Source organism: Hypoxylon fragiforme (assembly GCF_022984875.1).
Source record: "Hypoxylon fragiforme strain CBS 206.31 chromosome Unknown GGS25scaffold_5, whole genome shotgun sequence".
NCBI classification, from domain to species: Eukaryota; Fungi; Ascomycota; class Sordariomycetes; order Xylariales; family Hypoxylaceae; genus Hypoxylon; species Hypoxylon fragiforme.
Genome location: NW_026054760.1, coordinates 416,825 through 432,569, shown reverse-complemented (window position 1 = coordinate 432,569; position 15,745 = coordinate 416,825). Strand labels below are relative to the sequence as shown.

The window sequence follows — 15,745 nt, the reverse complement described above, 5'->3', positions numbered from 1 at the left end:
GAAGCCCACGTGTGCAGCCATTTTTCGGTAGGCTAAAAGTTGCCTTGTTTTACGTTATTTCATGTTCGTAGCCACTACTCAAACGTCGTTGTGTTCTAGAAGGCTAGAAGGCTCAAAGAAACTGTAAATTTCGATGCCTCCAAGCCAAACCTGTGAAGTACTAGGTATTATAGGTATGGTACATATGTATTAATACGTTCAACTTACATGTATGTAGTACTGGGCATGTGGTGGCATTGAAGTATGTAATAATTACCTACTGTCTTTCATCATCATTTATCTCACGAAAAGAGACAACATTAAGCCATGAATCTCACATGCACGCGTAAACCGCTGGGCATCAACTATGTACATGGGTTAGGTATCCATATGGGTACATCGCACCTGGGTGCGAAATACACATCAACACTGGTAAAAACTTGCGAAACGGTCAATTTTAGGGGCTAAGCTATGAGCTCAACGGATTATGTCGTTTTGCTGGACTTATTGCGTGCGCAATAGACAAATGACTATATCTGGTAACGGTCCGCCACTTGACAGAAACCAATCCAGTTGTCATATGACCACTTGAGAGGGCTAATATTGCTGCTCTGCCACTTGGGAGTCACAGCATGCAAAGCACTATATCCTTTTCTGGCTTGAGCCATATCATCGGTGAAATACCAACGGTTGGATAATGCCTCTTGATGTGGCTCGGCTATCAAGACACACCATGCGCCCTGTGCCAGCCAAGAGGGTTGGAGCTTTCAAGCTACCATTAAAGACCCTCGTACAAAAATATAACTCTTCTCTTCCTTCCAACCACTCCTTATCCCAGGCTGGAGCTTTAAAGCTACCAAGTGACCTGTCTTTCCTTCGTCTCACGTGGTTGGCCGTGACTGAATACACCTCATAACTCGATTAACGCCGTCCTCATTGGGGGTTGGGTAGGGGTGTGTGCTACATGCAGGGCAAGGTAGGGGGAATGGAACATGATGTCGGTGCTGTGACTATGTGCTAGATTTTGCCCAATGAGTTCGAAATATCGAATTTGCCTAAACCTTTTCGTCTCCTCGTCGAATTCGCCTGGCTAGGACGTCACACCTTACATGTCCATGGTATCACCGCCGTTGGCGAAGTTGAAACCGCCGCCTTGCGCACCGTTGGTTCCAAATCCGAATGTGCCGTTAGCCTGGGTCTGGGCAGTCATACCCTCGTCGGCATTCTCGTCTTCGTCAGAGAAGTACTTCTCGATGATGTTGTATGACTTCATGTAGATCTCCTCGTTGGCATTGTTCTGGCAGTCGTGAATCTTCTCCATGCCTCCACATTCCTCGATAAACAGCGCGTAACGGTTGATCGATTCAGGGCCCTCGCCGGCAGCCTGCTTGTCGAGATCTCCTACTTTTAGGATGTTCTCTAGGCCATCTAGGGCGACTTGAATTATCTTGTTGTCTGGGCATGCAAGGAGGTCGCAAAGCGGCTTAATGCATCCTTGCGCAACAAGGTACCTGATCTGTTCCGGTTTCTGCAATCCACCGCTCGTAGCGTTGCTAATAGCCCAGCAAGCCTCCTTACGTGTCTTCAAGTCACCATTAGATAGCAGGTGAATCAAGGGGGGAATAATATTGGCATCAATGACGGCCTGAATCTGTTGCGAGTTGCCGGCCGTGATGTTCGAGATAGTCCAGCAAGCTTCCTTGCGGATGCCATCTTTGTTGGAGCTGAGAAGAGACAGTAGGCATGACAAAGCGCCACAGTTAATGATCACCTGTGTCTGAACGTCATCACCAGTAACAATGTTGCCAACGGATCTCAATGCAGGCGTCTGGACGGACGTGGAAGCATGCATGAGGAGTTCGACCAAACGACGCGGGATACCAGCTTCGATGACGGCCTGAATCTTATCGTTAGATCCATCAGAAAGGTACGAAATAGCCCAGCAAGCATCAATCAGAACCTCATCGTCGAGCGAGTAGACCAACTTGGCAAGAACTGGTAGCGCAGGGGCAATCTATAAAAGAAAAATTAGCATTAATAAATTGCGGGGCGGGGGTTACAAGTGCTAACCGTGTTCCAGTCAGGCTGAGGCGTCTTGCCACGGCAGAAATTGCTCAAGGTCCAAGTGGCATTTCGGAGCATGCTAAGCTTACGGCTGTCGCCAAGGAGGTTGAGAAGCGGCTTGAGAGCACCGCAGCTCAAAACATAGTCTCGGCAAGCAGGGCTATCACCGGCAATGTTACCCAAGGCCCAGACAGCCTGCTCACGAACATCAGGCTCGGGGCTAGAAAGCAGCTCAACAAAGATCGGGACGGCTCCGGCTTCGATGACCACCTGAGTTTGAGTAGCGCTTCCAGATGCGATGTTGGTCAAGGCCCAAGCGGCCTCGAACTGGACAAGGGTATGAGGCGAGCGAAGGAACTCTACGAATCGAGTAACCACGCCGGTCTTGATAACCTCTTCGATGGGAGGGTTTCGCTCTTTGGAAAGTAGTTTTCGGAACTTAGTGGTAGCTTGGATTTGTAGATCGATCTGCTCGGAGAAGACACCCGACACCATCTGAGGAAGGTCCTCGTTGAGCTATTTTGATTATATTTGTCAGTACGAAAGTTTTGTGAAGGGCCGAGAGATCATAGCATATGAAAATGAGACACGCCACATCAGCTTAAAGAGGGCGGGGAGTTTCCTTCCTAGATCACCGTGGGAGAAAGGAAGGATTGAACAATAAATAAAAATAAAGCGAATTAAATTAATCAACAAAACAGGAAACAGACGAGGAGGTAAAAAAGAATGAAAAAAATAAAAACATACCTGGCTTTCGGTGGGCGCAGTCTCGTCATCGCTGTCAGGAGCAGCGCCTAGAGAGGCACCAGGGCGCGATTCACCACTGCCAATACCTCGTCGCTTGGCCAAGTTTTCCTCTCGCTTAGCCTTGCGAATTTCAACGGCTTGCTCCTCACGTCGACGGCGAAGCTCATCGGGCTTGAAAGTACCCTTCGCCTTGTAGTTGGTGCGACGATGCTCGGGGATGAATCTGTCAGCCATGGTTGCTGATGTTATTCGGGTGCGTAAATAGGTACTTTTTGTACGGGTTGGTATCAGTGGAGGAGAGAATTAAAGGCAGGGAGAGGAAGGCGGGGTGAATTGTTTTGATGACCCGGCACTCTTTTTAATGGTTGAAGGATGCAAATGATAAATGCGGGAGACAAAAATCATGCAGAGACCACAAAAAGATTTGGGGTATCTAGAAGTGGTAGGAATTTGGATTTAAATGTAAGTTCAACTTCTTTTGCGATGCTGAAGTTGAATGGAAGTGAATGTTGGAAAAAGATGGAGGAAGAAAAAAACACAAATGGATTGGTCGTGGTGGGGGGAAATTGTTATGATGCTGGAAACAGCAGAAGAATTTGGATTAGGATCGATTTGGTCGCTCTTTCAACTAAAGCTCAGGCAGGGTGGGGACATCCTAGTTCTTTTCAACCTTCCAAGGGTTGGGAAGAGACCAATGAAAAGTTGTGAAAAGCTTTGATCAATGATCCACTTCCATACACACGGACCAACTAACAGTAGATGTTACAGTACACTGCTAGGTAACAGTGTTAAAAGTTGTGCTACTAGTAGTACATAAATGATACATCAGGAGCCACCTGACCATCATGTGACACTTGCTGTAGCAGACTGAAATGTTCCAATGTTCCTTTTCTTTTCTTTTAGTGCTGTTCATACAGTACTGGGTACGTATTATGCACATTGTACCTATTGAATGTATTGATTTATCCAGGATTCCAGCATAATAGGTAACTACTAAGTAGGTACTGTAAGTATATCGACGCGCTGGAGTCGCGACTTCATTATACACACTTTAATCTCTGAATGACTTCATCCACCCACTCCATTCCCTCGTTTTTTCCCATTCAAATCCTAACTTTCTATATGAATCAGTTCGATAATACTTCTAAAACAAAATCACTCTGTCTAAGCACCACATGATGATGCCTTGTTTCCCTCCAACCCCATCAAGCTCCATGGCATCTTCCAGAAATGGCGGCCGCGAGAGAAAACTTCCTGAAGGATATGTAACGATTAAAGAAATTTGCGAGAAAAAGATCCCTCCTGGTAGGTTTGTTGGTGTTATCGGCTTGGTGAAAGATCGTAGGGCTCCAATTCCAGTGGGGACAAGAAACGGTAAGTTCTTATATTTATTTTCTGATCTTATTGTTCCCTTTCTCCTGGCTAATCTTCTATCTCTTACTTGCAAGACTGGAAGTCTTCTATTACACTTTACGATAAATCTGTGGAGGACCAAGATGTAGGACTCACCATGAACATATTTCGACCTGAAAATGAGATGCCGCAACCAGGCGCCAAAGACGTCGTTGTAGTATCGTCTGCTAAAGTTCAGACACGCCCTGGCGATGATAGGTCCTTGTTATCAAACAAGACGACAGTCATCTATGTCTATTCGTCTGATCAAATCCCGAGACCGCCAGAGTCTGCCAAGCAGGCATTACTGCCTCTCCAGCGGAAGACTGACCGGCCTCCTAGCGATGCGGTGCATGACTACGTTTCCTGGCTCTATGATTCCATTGACAAGGATCTCGTGCCTGATGTCCATACGTTCAACACAAACGTAGAACAGTCTCGCAATGTCAGATCTAAGTTTCAAACGTTAGACAAAGTTAAGGACGGCCAGTTTTACGACATAATCGTCAACGTAGTCCGAGCTCCTTCTCACACACTGGGGAAAACTACCATCTGGGTCTCAGACTATACGCAAAATGATAACTTTCGCAACTTCCCTTGGGGCAGCGAGGAAGTTTCGGTGGACCAGTCTAACGCCCTGAATACCTTAGCTGATTGGTCTGGCCCTTACGGAAAGCACTCCATGCAGTTGAGATGCTTTGGCCAGGATGGAGATTTCATTATGGATCAAGTTAAAGTCGGACATTGGGTCCAACTACGAAATGTTCAAATCAAGTTTAACGAATTCGAAAATAGTCTGGTAGGGTTTTTGCGAGAAGACCATGGAAGCTGGGACACGGGTCTTCGGGTCGACGTGCTGTTAACTAACGATCCCGACAACGCTAGCCCAAGGCTCAAAGACGCCATCAGGCGCAAACGAGATTATGAGGAGAAGAAAAAAAAGCAACGAAAAAATCTGGCTAAGAATATTGCTGCGAAGGCTGGCGGCAATGAGAATGATGGCAAGCGCAAAGCGGAAGGCCAACCGGAAGGGCAGATGAATTCCAAGAATCGCCGGGCGGAGCAGAGAGCCATGAAACTGAAACAAGCCGAAGAGAAAGAGAAAGAGCGCGAGGCACGACTTGGCCTCAACGAACTAGGTACGACGAATCCTCGCATTCTAGGTCGCATTTTTGCTTACCAGAGTTGTAGTCAAATGCGAAAGCCCTGACCAGCCCATCTCTCCAGTCTCCTTCATTACGGAACGCAAGACGGGGAAGACAACGGTAAATGGCCAGGAAGTGACCCTTTCCCTTCCCTTTACATGTGCCAAGTATCGGGCCAACGTTCGAGTCGTGGACTTTTACCCGCACAAACTAGAGGACTTCGCAGTCGGGCGGAAGATACGTGATACTGACATGTTGTCGGATCACGGCGGCGATACCGACTCAGAGGAGGACTCGGAGGATGATGACGACAGCGAAGGGGCAAAGACATGGGAGTGGAAATTTGCCTTGAAACTAGAAGATGCAAACCCGAAGCGCAAAGACGAGGATAATACAATCTGGGTCGTAGTCGACAACTCCGAGGGGCAGACACTGCTAGACCTCGATGCATCAAAGTATGTCCTCCTCCTCCTCCTCCCCCCCACCTCTTATCTCTTCCCCAACAGGCGAACTAACTAACCTGCCCTTCAGTCTGAATGCAAACCCCGAAAGATTGGCAATGCTGCAAGAGCAGCTCTTCAAGCTCTGGGGCAACCTAGAGGAGACCCGGCGAGACCTCACCCGCGATGCTCCTCCTCGTCGAAAGCGCATCGCCGCAAAGCAACCCCCTCCGTCCTCGCCCGTTCACGGACCATCAACGAGCAACCAAAAACAACCACCGGGGGCGGACAAAAACAACAACATTAACGAAAAAGAACCGGCAATCTCAAACAAGCCCTTCTCGTGCTGCATCCGCGAGTACGGGGTCTCGATCCCCGAGCAGGATCCCAGCAAGGCGAACGCAGGGGACGGCAGGCGCTGGGAGAGGATGTTTGGCTTGTTCGGGACCAGGATTACCGCGTTGACGGCATCTGAGCCTGAGGCTGACGACTAATGGGAATCGGAATCGGGATCATTGCATTGGGCACATGGGATAGATATAATGAGAGGCAAACTCGCTAGGTTAAAGGTAGCATCGTAGTATGCTGTATAATAAAAATGTTATTAACGACTGTATCCTTTTAGGGGTTTTGTCAGAACATATCTAAGCAGGACCGCTACGTCGAAAAGTGAATGATTGATCTTTCATTAGCTAATTGTCTTTGGTTCAGGTATGTTAGGATATCTGACATATAGGGGGTTTTTCATCCGAGTGAAGGTTTAAGAACTACGAATCATCCACCTTCAGTTTACCTCCTACCTAGGTTAGGTACCTATGTATAAACCCAAATGTATGCATAGGTATGCAAATACGCATCAACATCAACATCAACATCACCATCACCATGGAGTACCTAGGTAGGCAGATAGTAGTTGGAGGTATTAAATGATGCGTATAGGTTAGGTAGTTAGGGTAGGTAGGTAGGTAGGTAGGTATGTAAAAGCATCCATTATCGCATACCTACACGTAACTATATCCACACGCGAGCCCTCCCAGACCATGAAACTTCGAATGCCTAACATGCAACCTCCGCGGCTCACTCACGCAGCCCGTGCAGTCGGTCTACGCAGCCAAACATATTGTAGGTAGGTAGTAGCAGTAGCGGCTACACGACACAGCCCTGCACATGCATACATACCAACAACGAACATACATAGCCTTGCAAAAAAACAGTACGTAGACACTACACAGCACATACACACACACCTACATACCTACCCCGGAGGATAGATAGCAGGTATTATGATGTATTTATGCAGGCACCATCAAAACAACCACCATTAAAAACGAACACAAAAAAATAGGGAATCTTGGAAGCAAGGCAAGCAAGGCAAAAAAAAAATAGGCAGCCACTCGTCCTCGTAGGTAATATAAGTAACTCCTTTAGCAATAGCAATTAACAAGGCCACCCTTCATTTCATCTCTCTCTCCTCTTCTTTTGTCTTCTCTTCTGCTTTGCTTTCCAGCTTACCTACCTAGATATCCATCTTATGATTAGAATCCAGGGGTCTCACTGACACGCGCAAACTTCAACCTACCACCTTCGGCGAGAGGCCTAGCAGTGGTGGTGGTGCAAGCAGGCAGCGATACAGAACATATAGAAATGCATCCATGCAAGGTGCGCAAGAAAAGAGCAAAAGAGAGCCAAAAAAACAAAAAAAAGGGTTCAAGCCACCTTTCCCCGTCATTCATATCGATATCGAGTCCGTTACGTGCCAAATCAGTTCCAACCCCATGAGTTATCTACCTACCTGCCTGCCTATGTAGGCAGACAAATAGGCAGACAGGTAGGTATGTGATGTAGATAGTTACAATGAATAGAATCAAACGCCCATCTACCCCCTTCTTTCTTTCAATTCTTGTCTTTTTTCTTGTGTCCATCATTGATTAATCCCCGATGACCTCATCATCCTCCATAGGGTCGTCAGCAGTTCCTGCCGGCGGTCTCTCCTCTTCATCATCATCGTCCTCGATTGGATCCTCGAGGAGCTCTCTTCGTCGCAAGTCCTCGACGGTACCTTCCTCGGGCTCGACATCCTCAAAGGGGTCATCGGCTCTCGGGAGATCATCGTCGTCGTCCTCGATCACTAATTCCGCACTGAGTGCTGGCTTCTTCATCGCCTCTTTCCCTTTGCCTTTAGAGACGGGCTTCTTCTTGCCACCTCTTAGCTCGCGAAGGTGGTCCTCGTCTAGGTATGCTACAACATCTCTGTAGTTATTTCCGAGCTTCGTCTTATTGCGGTTGAGACGCTTGCGTAATTTGCCAGCGTCTGGACCGCTGTAGTCGATGTTCTTGGCCAATATGGCAAGGGTAAGTTTACCGGTAAGTTCGCAGAGAATCTTTTCGGCTTTTAATTCGGCTGCGAAATGCTCTTGCTCGGTAAGCTCCTCATCTTCATCATCCTCGGGTGGTAGTTCATCATCTAGAGGGTCCTCATCGTCGTCAGGATCATTGAGCTGTTTCTTGGCACGCTTTGCGTACGCACGCTCAGCTGCGTCGAATATGGGGATTATTTCTTGAGTGATGAGAGCCGATGGCATTTCCTCAAGAAGAGGCCGTAGCTTTCGGTATTTGGTTGCTTGTGGGTCCTCTACCTTAGATCGGAGAAAGACAAACAACCCACAGAGGTCACAGGCAGTGCCGACTGCGAAGAGACGAAGGTCATCGTTGAATCCACGCGAGGAAAAGGTTTGAATCAGGTTTGTAATGTATTCCTTGCGTAATAGGACCAATTGGTCGACCTCGGCATCCGGGATATCCTCATCATTCTCAACAATGTTCCGTAATCTTCTTACTTTCCACATGAAGTAGAATTGGCACGCCTTAATGGCAAATGCGACTATTTCATCTTCCGGATCATCTAGGTCTTCATTTGATTCGGTTAGCAGGCCACGATGCACGATGCCGGTGAGAATCTTGATAGCTGGCTGGTCGGAGTCAATCGACGTTCCTGGTGTTTCGAGGACATCGACGCAGTCAGAAATGCTGGCCAACTTGCTCATCTTCATCAAGGTTTGCGAAAGTTCCGTAAGCGCCACACGGTCAAGATTGCCTCTAGCTGATAGCTCGCAGATTTTGTCTATACTTCGTAGAGAGTTAAGCGAGTTGTCCCAAAGCACGGCGATTTTGTTGTCAGTCAATTCCTCAAGTTCCTCATATTGTCTAGCGTGGATCAATGCCGCAGTTGCCTCGTTGAGTAGCCCTTGGTCAACATGACGGTTGAATTGGGTAGTGATTTCATCGAGAAGTTTGTCGTACGTTGCCGAATTCTGACGTAGCTGTTGGAACACTTCCAGATCAAGGAAATGTTCTAGTCGGAGTACGGTGGAAGCCATCGTAGGATCCGACCCAAACTTGTTCAAGAGGCGAGGAATAAGCGAAGCCAGCTTCATGCCAGCGTCATCTTGTGCGTCTGCGTCAAGCCTACCAGTTCTTTTCTTGTGCCTGTCATGCTCTGTTGATGGCACCAGGCTCTCCCTCACAGCGGCGGCGAGCACCTCGAGCAGAATTGCCTCCTCTCGCGGTTCAGGGGCAACAGCTTTCTTTGTGGCTGCTTCAACCGAGTGTGTCTTTGAGCTCGCCCTTGATTTTGCGCTGGTTGAATGGTCAAATAATAGATAGCCAGCAAGAATTTGCCAGTTGTTGACTTCGTTGATCTTTTCATAGAGTAGTTGCGTTGCTAGTGCAATTCGTGACTCTGGCATGACAGTATTGGTTACATCTGCCGCCACATCTAGCCCGTGTCGAATTTCCTCTTGTTCCTCATCTATTTGGGCATCGTAAACAGCGAGGTTCTCTGCGAGGGCTTTAATATGAATCCAGTCCTTTCGAATTGAATCATACTCGTCTTCTTCATCATCACCAAAGACTTCGTCCAGCACTTCACTACCTCCAATTTCGTCTACTTTGTTGTCGAATAGCTCTTCAACTAATGCCGTGAAAAATCCGACAACAGCTTTGCGTACACGGGGTTCAGAATCAAAGAGCAATTTGCTGACGGAGTCGACTTCTTCGGGTTCAAGCATGCCGGATGATCGGAGGATATCGACAACCGCAATTGCTGCGACTCGTACGGAAACATCAGCATCTCTAGTAGCCATTTCAACCAAGCGGGGCCTAAATCTGTCTATGAAATGGGCCAGCTTCTCAGCATCTCGCTTTAGAACTCTCCCTAACTGCTTCAAAACTTCTAGTCGGGCGGAGACAGAGATATCGGATAGTAGCCATCCCAGGTAACGCAAATATTCGGGAGACATGTAGACGGTGGGGAGCGTACAGACCCAGGTACCAAGCGCTTCAATGCATTCGGCGCGAATCTTGGGGTCTATATCACGGTATCGATGGACGAAGACAATATCAAACAGATCCTTCACTTTACCGTCGATAAATTCACGGTTCTTGTTCGCCGTATCAAGCGCCTTTTTCGTGTTCTCAACAAGATTCTTATTCTTGCCTCGGCGATTAGACTCGGCCTGCAAGGCTTGGTTGGATTTCGTAATTCGATCATCAAGTTGCTTTGTCACCTCAATGAGGGAGCTTAGTATTGCTAGTCCTACAGTCGTTGCTGTATGTCTGAAGGGGCGTGACGAAGAGGACGACATGATGCCGACCCATCGTTGAATGTTGTCCAATAGCTCTTCGTCACTGTAGAGAACATCGGTCTGGTGTAGTAAACTAAATAATGACTCGAAGAATCCAACAAGGAGCTCACGGAAATTCTTGCTGCTCTTCGCCCTCGATATAAGAGGGTAGTCTGAAATGCTGGTCTATTTATGGCTCAGTTAGTATACGGGAGACGTAAGAATATGTGAGCAGGCGAAATTAACACACCTGCTGATAGGCCTCTTCTAATTCTGACAGTCTGTTGGCAGAATTGTCTGGGTCTCGAATATCATCTTCTGTTAGTCGTTGCTCACAACCAGCGGCGAGCAGAACGCAGTTGATAACTTCAGTAAGGGCTTTGGCATCGTCTTGCTGGTAACGTTGAAACCATTGTGCGGCAACATCGTCGGAAGACTCGCCAGAACCGAATACGTCGGCTAGTATAATGTTAGCAGGTCCTCACATAGCTACACATCCGCATTGCTATATAAAATGTCTAGCGCTCACCATAAAGGCCGTCTCCATCAGGATGGGCAATAGTAACTCTGACAGTCTTCTTAGGTCGGTTTGGAAGCTTGACTGCGGGCGCGCTCGAAGCGGTCGCGACGTCCACTGGTGCGCTGCCATTAACCTTTGCGCGCTTCATCGCTGGCTTCTTTGGCCGAGACTTGGACTTGGATTTAGATCTCTTAGATCGAGAAGCGGACTCCTCAACATCGTCATCTTCGTCGTCGGGGTTGCTTAATTCTTCTTCGTCATCAACTTCGGCAGGTGACTCATTCTCGGCATCTTCCTCGTCGCGATCGGGGCCTCTCTTTCGTTTAGAGGCGGTAGGTTCGTTTTGTGAAGAGTTCGGCTCAGGAGAGAACTTTTGAGGGGCTCTGACAACGCGTCCTGATCTTCGTCGCGAATTCTCTGGAATAGACGCGGGCGAGGATGTCGCGTTATTATCTGAAGTTTCCATGAGGGGCAATCTGGATGGTGACATGTGGGAAGTTTAAATGCAATGCGATGCGACCATTATTGATTTGGAGGTTCTCGATTGTTCAATTTACTACTAGCGTAAATATGCACTAGAAATTGTTGACTGGAGAAAGGATTACTGGGAAATTCCAGCGCGTCTGGTGGTTGGTGGGGAGCGTGTTTGGATTCGCCAAAAATTCAAAGTTAAAAGCCAGGTCCCAACTGCTAAAGGGAATCATCTACTAGTAATAATAGACTACTACTAGTAATAGGACACCTAGGTACCTGAATATTGTACCTTATTATTGAATAACCGAGGTTTTGCCTGTAATTAGTGGACAAACAACGTACTGTACTTAGTTATTGTTTGCATATCTCTGAATAATTTCATGCTGTCAAGATACTAACTTGTACATGTCTAACCTAGACATATCCAACTATTCCATCTTTCAGTCCCTTTTTCGTTTTCTTGTTCTTCTACTCACTATTTAAATATTAATTATGAACATGTCACTCCGATCAATTCAGTAACAAATCCAAAATATTATCCAAGTATCCAACTACCTAATAAATACATATCAAGAAGTTTGAGTTTATCTCATGCCCGCAACTAGTTATGAGATAAGCATCAATGACAACTTAGGGAAGCGTTCTTCAAAATATACTATATACTAGTGCCTGCTCTATCGCCAATATGAAATGCATTGCGCCAATTAACTCCTCCCAAAATAATACGACATGAAATCACCATTTCCAAAATCATCTTCTGTCGCTGGAGAGGGCCGGATAATTGTGAAGCTCTCGCCAAATCATGTCTCCTCACTTGAGAGTATTACTTATCAATACCCGCTAAAACTCATCTCTCCGGCTTCTAGCGCTGAACAAGGCAGTGTATTGGCATTTCTCTTGTCCTACGGAGGAGGTCTTGTGGCCGGTGATAGAATACACCTCTTCGTTGATGTGCAACCTGGAGCAAGACTCAGCATCGTCACCCAAGGACATACCAAGATATTTCGGTCCATTAAACCAGATATCGTGACACGACAGGATTTGAATGTGGAAATCAAAGATGGCGCGGCGCTCTGTCTTCTTCCCGATCCAGTTCAACCATTCGAAAGCAGTGTCTATGAGCAGATTCAGATATTTAGACTGACTGCTAACGCTTCCTTATGTCTGTTGGACTGGGTTACTCAGGGCCGCACTGCTCTCGGTGAAAATTGGAGTCTAGCTCGTTGGATTGGGCGCAACGAAGTTTGGTTTACTCCCCAAAACAAAAATACCCAAGACCGGCTTCTAGTTCGAGATACGGTTATCCTTGACAGCGCAAATAGACCAGCTGGGTCACCTTCGCTTCAGGAGTCGATGTATGGACATGCCGTGGTGGGAACTTTGATTCTCAGGGGGCCAATGACCAAATCTATCGGGGAATTTTTTCTTTCAGAATTTGCTGCATTGCCACGAATAGGTGGTCGAGATTTCCGCAGCGCCGAAGCACGCCAGAAGGACGAAGCCATCCTTCAGACTTCTCTTGAGAGTTGGCGAATTAAGAGGTTACAGGAAGAAAAGGATAGACACATACTTTGGTCGGCAGCTAATGTGCGGGGCTGCATCATTGTGAAATTCGGTGCAGCAACTGTTGAAGCTGGTCGAAATTGGATAGGGTCAATGCTCCTTCGAGAAGGCAGCATTGAAAAGCACTTTGGTGAACAAGCTCTAATGTGTGTTCGATGATACAGTGGTTATCAAGTCTTCACAGCGTACCAACCTAAGTTTTGGGGACATAATGCCCCCTTTTCTTTCAATCCTACACGACGGGTCGATAATTAATCAATAATGAATTATCGTTTGTTGGACAGCTGTCAACCCCATATTTTCACACCGATAAGATAACCTGGACAAGTACTATGTACTACGTACCTCTTGTACTGAACGATTCCTGCCCCACCATAAACTTTTCCCAGCTATTCAACTCTAAATAAAGTTATTAGCGTTTAACATTTCACGTCGTTCCAAACCTTCAGTCTCGCATTCACTCTTACTTTTCCTTTTCCTTTTACTTTTGCTTTTACTTTTACTCTTATTTGTAAACAAATAAACATTGAACTATATAAATCATCATTCATCTCTTCACTCCGAATACAAACACACCCACAACCCAGACTCATTATTAACCATCATTTATGATATAAACATCATGCCTCCTCGTGGTTCATCCGCTACTGGCGGAAGAGGTGCAAGGGGTGGTGGACGGGGTGGAAGAGGAAGAGGTGCAGCCAGAGGTGCTATTTCGAGTGTCGAAAGTGCCACTCCTCAGGTTGAGGCAGATACACAGCCCACCCAAATTCCATCACAAGCCCCACCCCCCGCTGATGGAGGTGACGCATCGATGCAAGATGCGCCATCAAATCCATCACCAGCACAAAGCCCAGCTGTATCTATCCCTTCCAGTGCCAGGCAGTCTATGACACCTAGTGCTACGTCCTCACGCGCTACTGGCAGATTCAGACCTAAGAACGTTCGACGTGATGCCGCAGAGCGAGCAAGACTAGAGGAAGAGAGAAACCGAGATCTAGCCATGAAGATTAAAGAAGAGGAAAAAGAACTACGAGCGGAGGAACGAAGGGCACAACGAGGCCGAGGTCGAGGAAGAGGAGATAGAGGCCAGCGCGGATTCATGCGGCGAACTGTCATGGCATCTGGCCCCTTCTCGTCGATTGATCAAAGTACGGTTTGCTTATACTCAAGTTATGCACCTTTCATTTCAAGAATCCATGTACTCACTCATTACTAGCAAACGTTAAAGGAGTTGGTAGAGGATCAGGAGGAGGAGGAGGAAGAGGAGGCGAAGGCGGCTCTTCCTCAAAGGCCCATTTCCCTCCCGATTTTAACTCTTCCAGATATCGACCTAGGCGGGATCATGAAGAACGAGTTAATATTGATCTTCTTAATGAACTTGACCCATCTAATGAAGACGAAACATCTCGTCAACCATCTCGCTTCTCGCAAAAGTCGTTCGGCAGTCTTCCAGTTGGCCTTCCCCGAACGCTTCACGAAGATGACGAAGTGAAAGTTAAGACCACGGCAGAGCTTGAAGCAGAGGAACGCCAATCATCCGACGATGAAGACATGTTCATATCCCGGGCAGCTAAGGACTTACTACATATTGGATCGGACCAGGACGGGGATAGTTGGCACGCGGCCCCTAGGAGTGAGGGTGGAGTTAAGGATGAGCCCGGCACGGGATCAGATATGATGGATATAGACATGGCCGACATACCGGAAGCTGTTAAGCAACCATCTTCTCCAGAAGTCAAGAAGGCGACCATCAGTAACGAGGATAGTGTCGCTATCGCACAACAGAGACGCAAAGAAAAAGCGGCTAAGGATCCTGAGATTTTGCAGACCGTATACGACTTGGAAGCTCAGCTACAAGAACTTAGCTTCCGTCCCCGCGCTGAAACAGAGGAGGAGGGCAACACAGACAAGGCAGATAAGGCACAAGAGAAAGACGATGTGATGTACCTCTTCCAACTACCACCTATTCTCCCACCACTAGTCAACCCTTTCGAGGAATTAGCCGAGGAGGTAGGGCAGAACGGTAACTCGAACACTCGCAACAAGATGAAGACCGAGGATGGCGCCGAGAAGGAGAAGAAGGCGTACAATCCTTTTGGAACCCTTCCGCCCGAGGGCGGTCTCATCGGCAAACTAAACGTGCGCCAGTCGGGTAAAATAGAGATGGACTGGGGCGGCACGCCCATGACTATCGGTATGGGAGCGGACACCGGATACCAGATGTCGGCCATGGTGATCGAGCAGAATATCGACCTCCAGAACCCAGAAGCCAGCACCGGCACCGCCTACGGTATGGGCGATGTGGTCCGCAAGTTCGTTGTGGTTCCGGTGTGGGACGAGGAGGAGGATTGGGATCCTAGCCTTGATGGCATCGACGGCCTGGACGAATGATATCAATAATGAGTATTATTTAGGATATTATCCTGTACATTGGGCGTTAGTTTGTTCCTGGGCGCTATGATGCTGTTACTAGAACTATTCACGAAAAAGTTGGACTGTGAATGAACCTCACCTGCTAGGTAAGGTAGGGTCAATGTACATGGGATAACGTTTCCAAGGTTGGCAAAGCTCTCGTTAGGTGGCCTTCGGCTTTAGGTGGCATAGAACGAGATACAGTATGTATTTTACAAGAAGAATATGATGATGATGGTGTTGATACCCCCCAATAACATGAGTATTAACGTTATTATGAATATCTAGTACTCGGATAATCTTGAAGTTTACCTAACTACCTACCTGGTAAGCAAGTACCTAGGTACCAACTACCTACCTACCTATCATATGGAACCTTCGAAG

At 47.3% G+C, this 15,745-nt stretch overlaps 5 protein-coding genes across 5 annotated transcripts; 3 read left to right on the top strand and 2 right to left on the bottom strand.

The window, feature by feature from the left end:
* Positions 1-1,084: 1,084 nt before the first annotated feature.
* GGS25DRAFT_514174 (ARM repeat-containing protein) lies at positions 1,085-3,024 on the bottom strand (the record flags this gene model as incomplete). Its single annotated transcript, XM_049262963.1, has 3 exons — positions 1,085-1,993; positions 2,050-2,559; positions 2,791-3,024. 3 exons carry the CDS (start codon positions 3,022-3,024, stop codon positions 1,085-1,087), a joined length of 1,653 nt encoding a protein of 550 aa, XP_049116313.1.
* A 773-nt stretch (positions 3,025-3,797) lies between these two features.
* GGS25DRAFT_489141 (uncharacterized protein) lies at positions 3,798-6,430 on the top strand. The gene is made up of 4 exons (XM_049260877.1): positions 3,798-4,164; positions 4,239-5,321; positions 5,374-5,782; positions 5,859-6,430. Exons 1-4 carry the CDS (start codon positions 3,966-3,968, stop codon positions 6,259-6,261), a joined length of 2,094 nt encoding a protein of 697 aa, XP_049116312.1. The 5' UTR covers positions 3,798-3,965; the 3' UTR covers positions 6,262-6,430.
* A 1,167-nt stretch (positions 6,431-7,597) lies between these two features.
* GGS25DRAFT_263560 (STAG-domain-containing protein) lies at positions 7,598-11,564 on the bottom strand. The gene is made up of 3 exons (XM_049257317.1): positions 10,919-11,564; positions 10,640-10,848; positions 7,598-10,575 (listed from the first exon to the last, which is right to left on the bottom strand). The coding sequence occupies exons 1-3, from the start codon at positions 11,397-11,399 to the stop codon at positions 7,696-7,698; spliced, it is 3,570 nt and encodes a 1,189-aa protein (XP_049116311.1). The 5' UTR covers positions 11,400-11,564; the 3' UTR covers positions 7,598-7,695.
* A 223-nt stretch (positions 11,565-11,787) lies between these two features.
* On the top strand, positions 11,788-13,337 carry GGS25DRAFT_263495 (UreD-domain-containing protein). The gene has a single exon (XM_049257315.1). It carries the CDS (start codon positions 12,113-12,115, stop codon positions 13,103-13,105), a length of 993 nt encoding a protein of 330 aa, XP_049116310.1. The 5' UTR covers positions 11,788-12,112; the 3' UTR covers positions 13,106-13,337.
* GGS25DRAFT_263496 (RNA polymerase III RPC4-domain-containing protein) lies at positions 13,338-15,690 on the top strand. The gene is made up of 3 exons (XM_049257316.1): positions 13,338-14,097; positions 14,166-15,564; positions 15,650-15,690. Exons 1-2 carry the CDS (start codon positions 13,569-13,571, stop codon positions 15,338-15,340), a joined length of 1,704 nt encoding a protein of 567 aa, XP_049116309.1. The 5' UTR covers positions 13,338-13,568; the 3' UTR covers positions 15,341-15,564; positions 15,650-15,690.
* Positions 15,691-15,745: the final 55 nt, after the last annotated feature.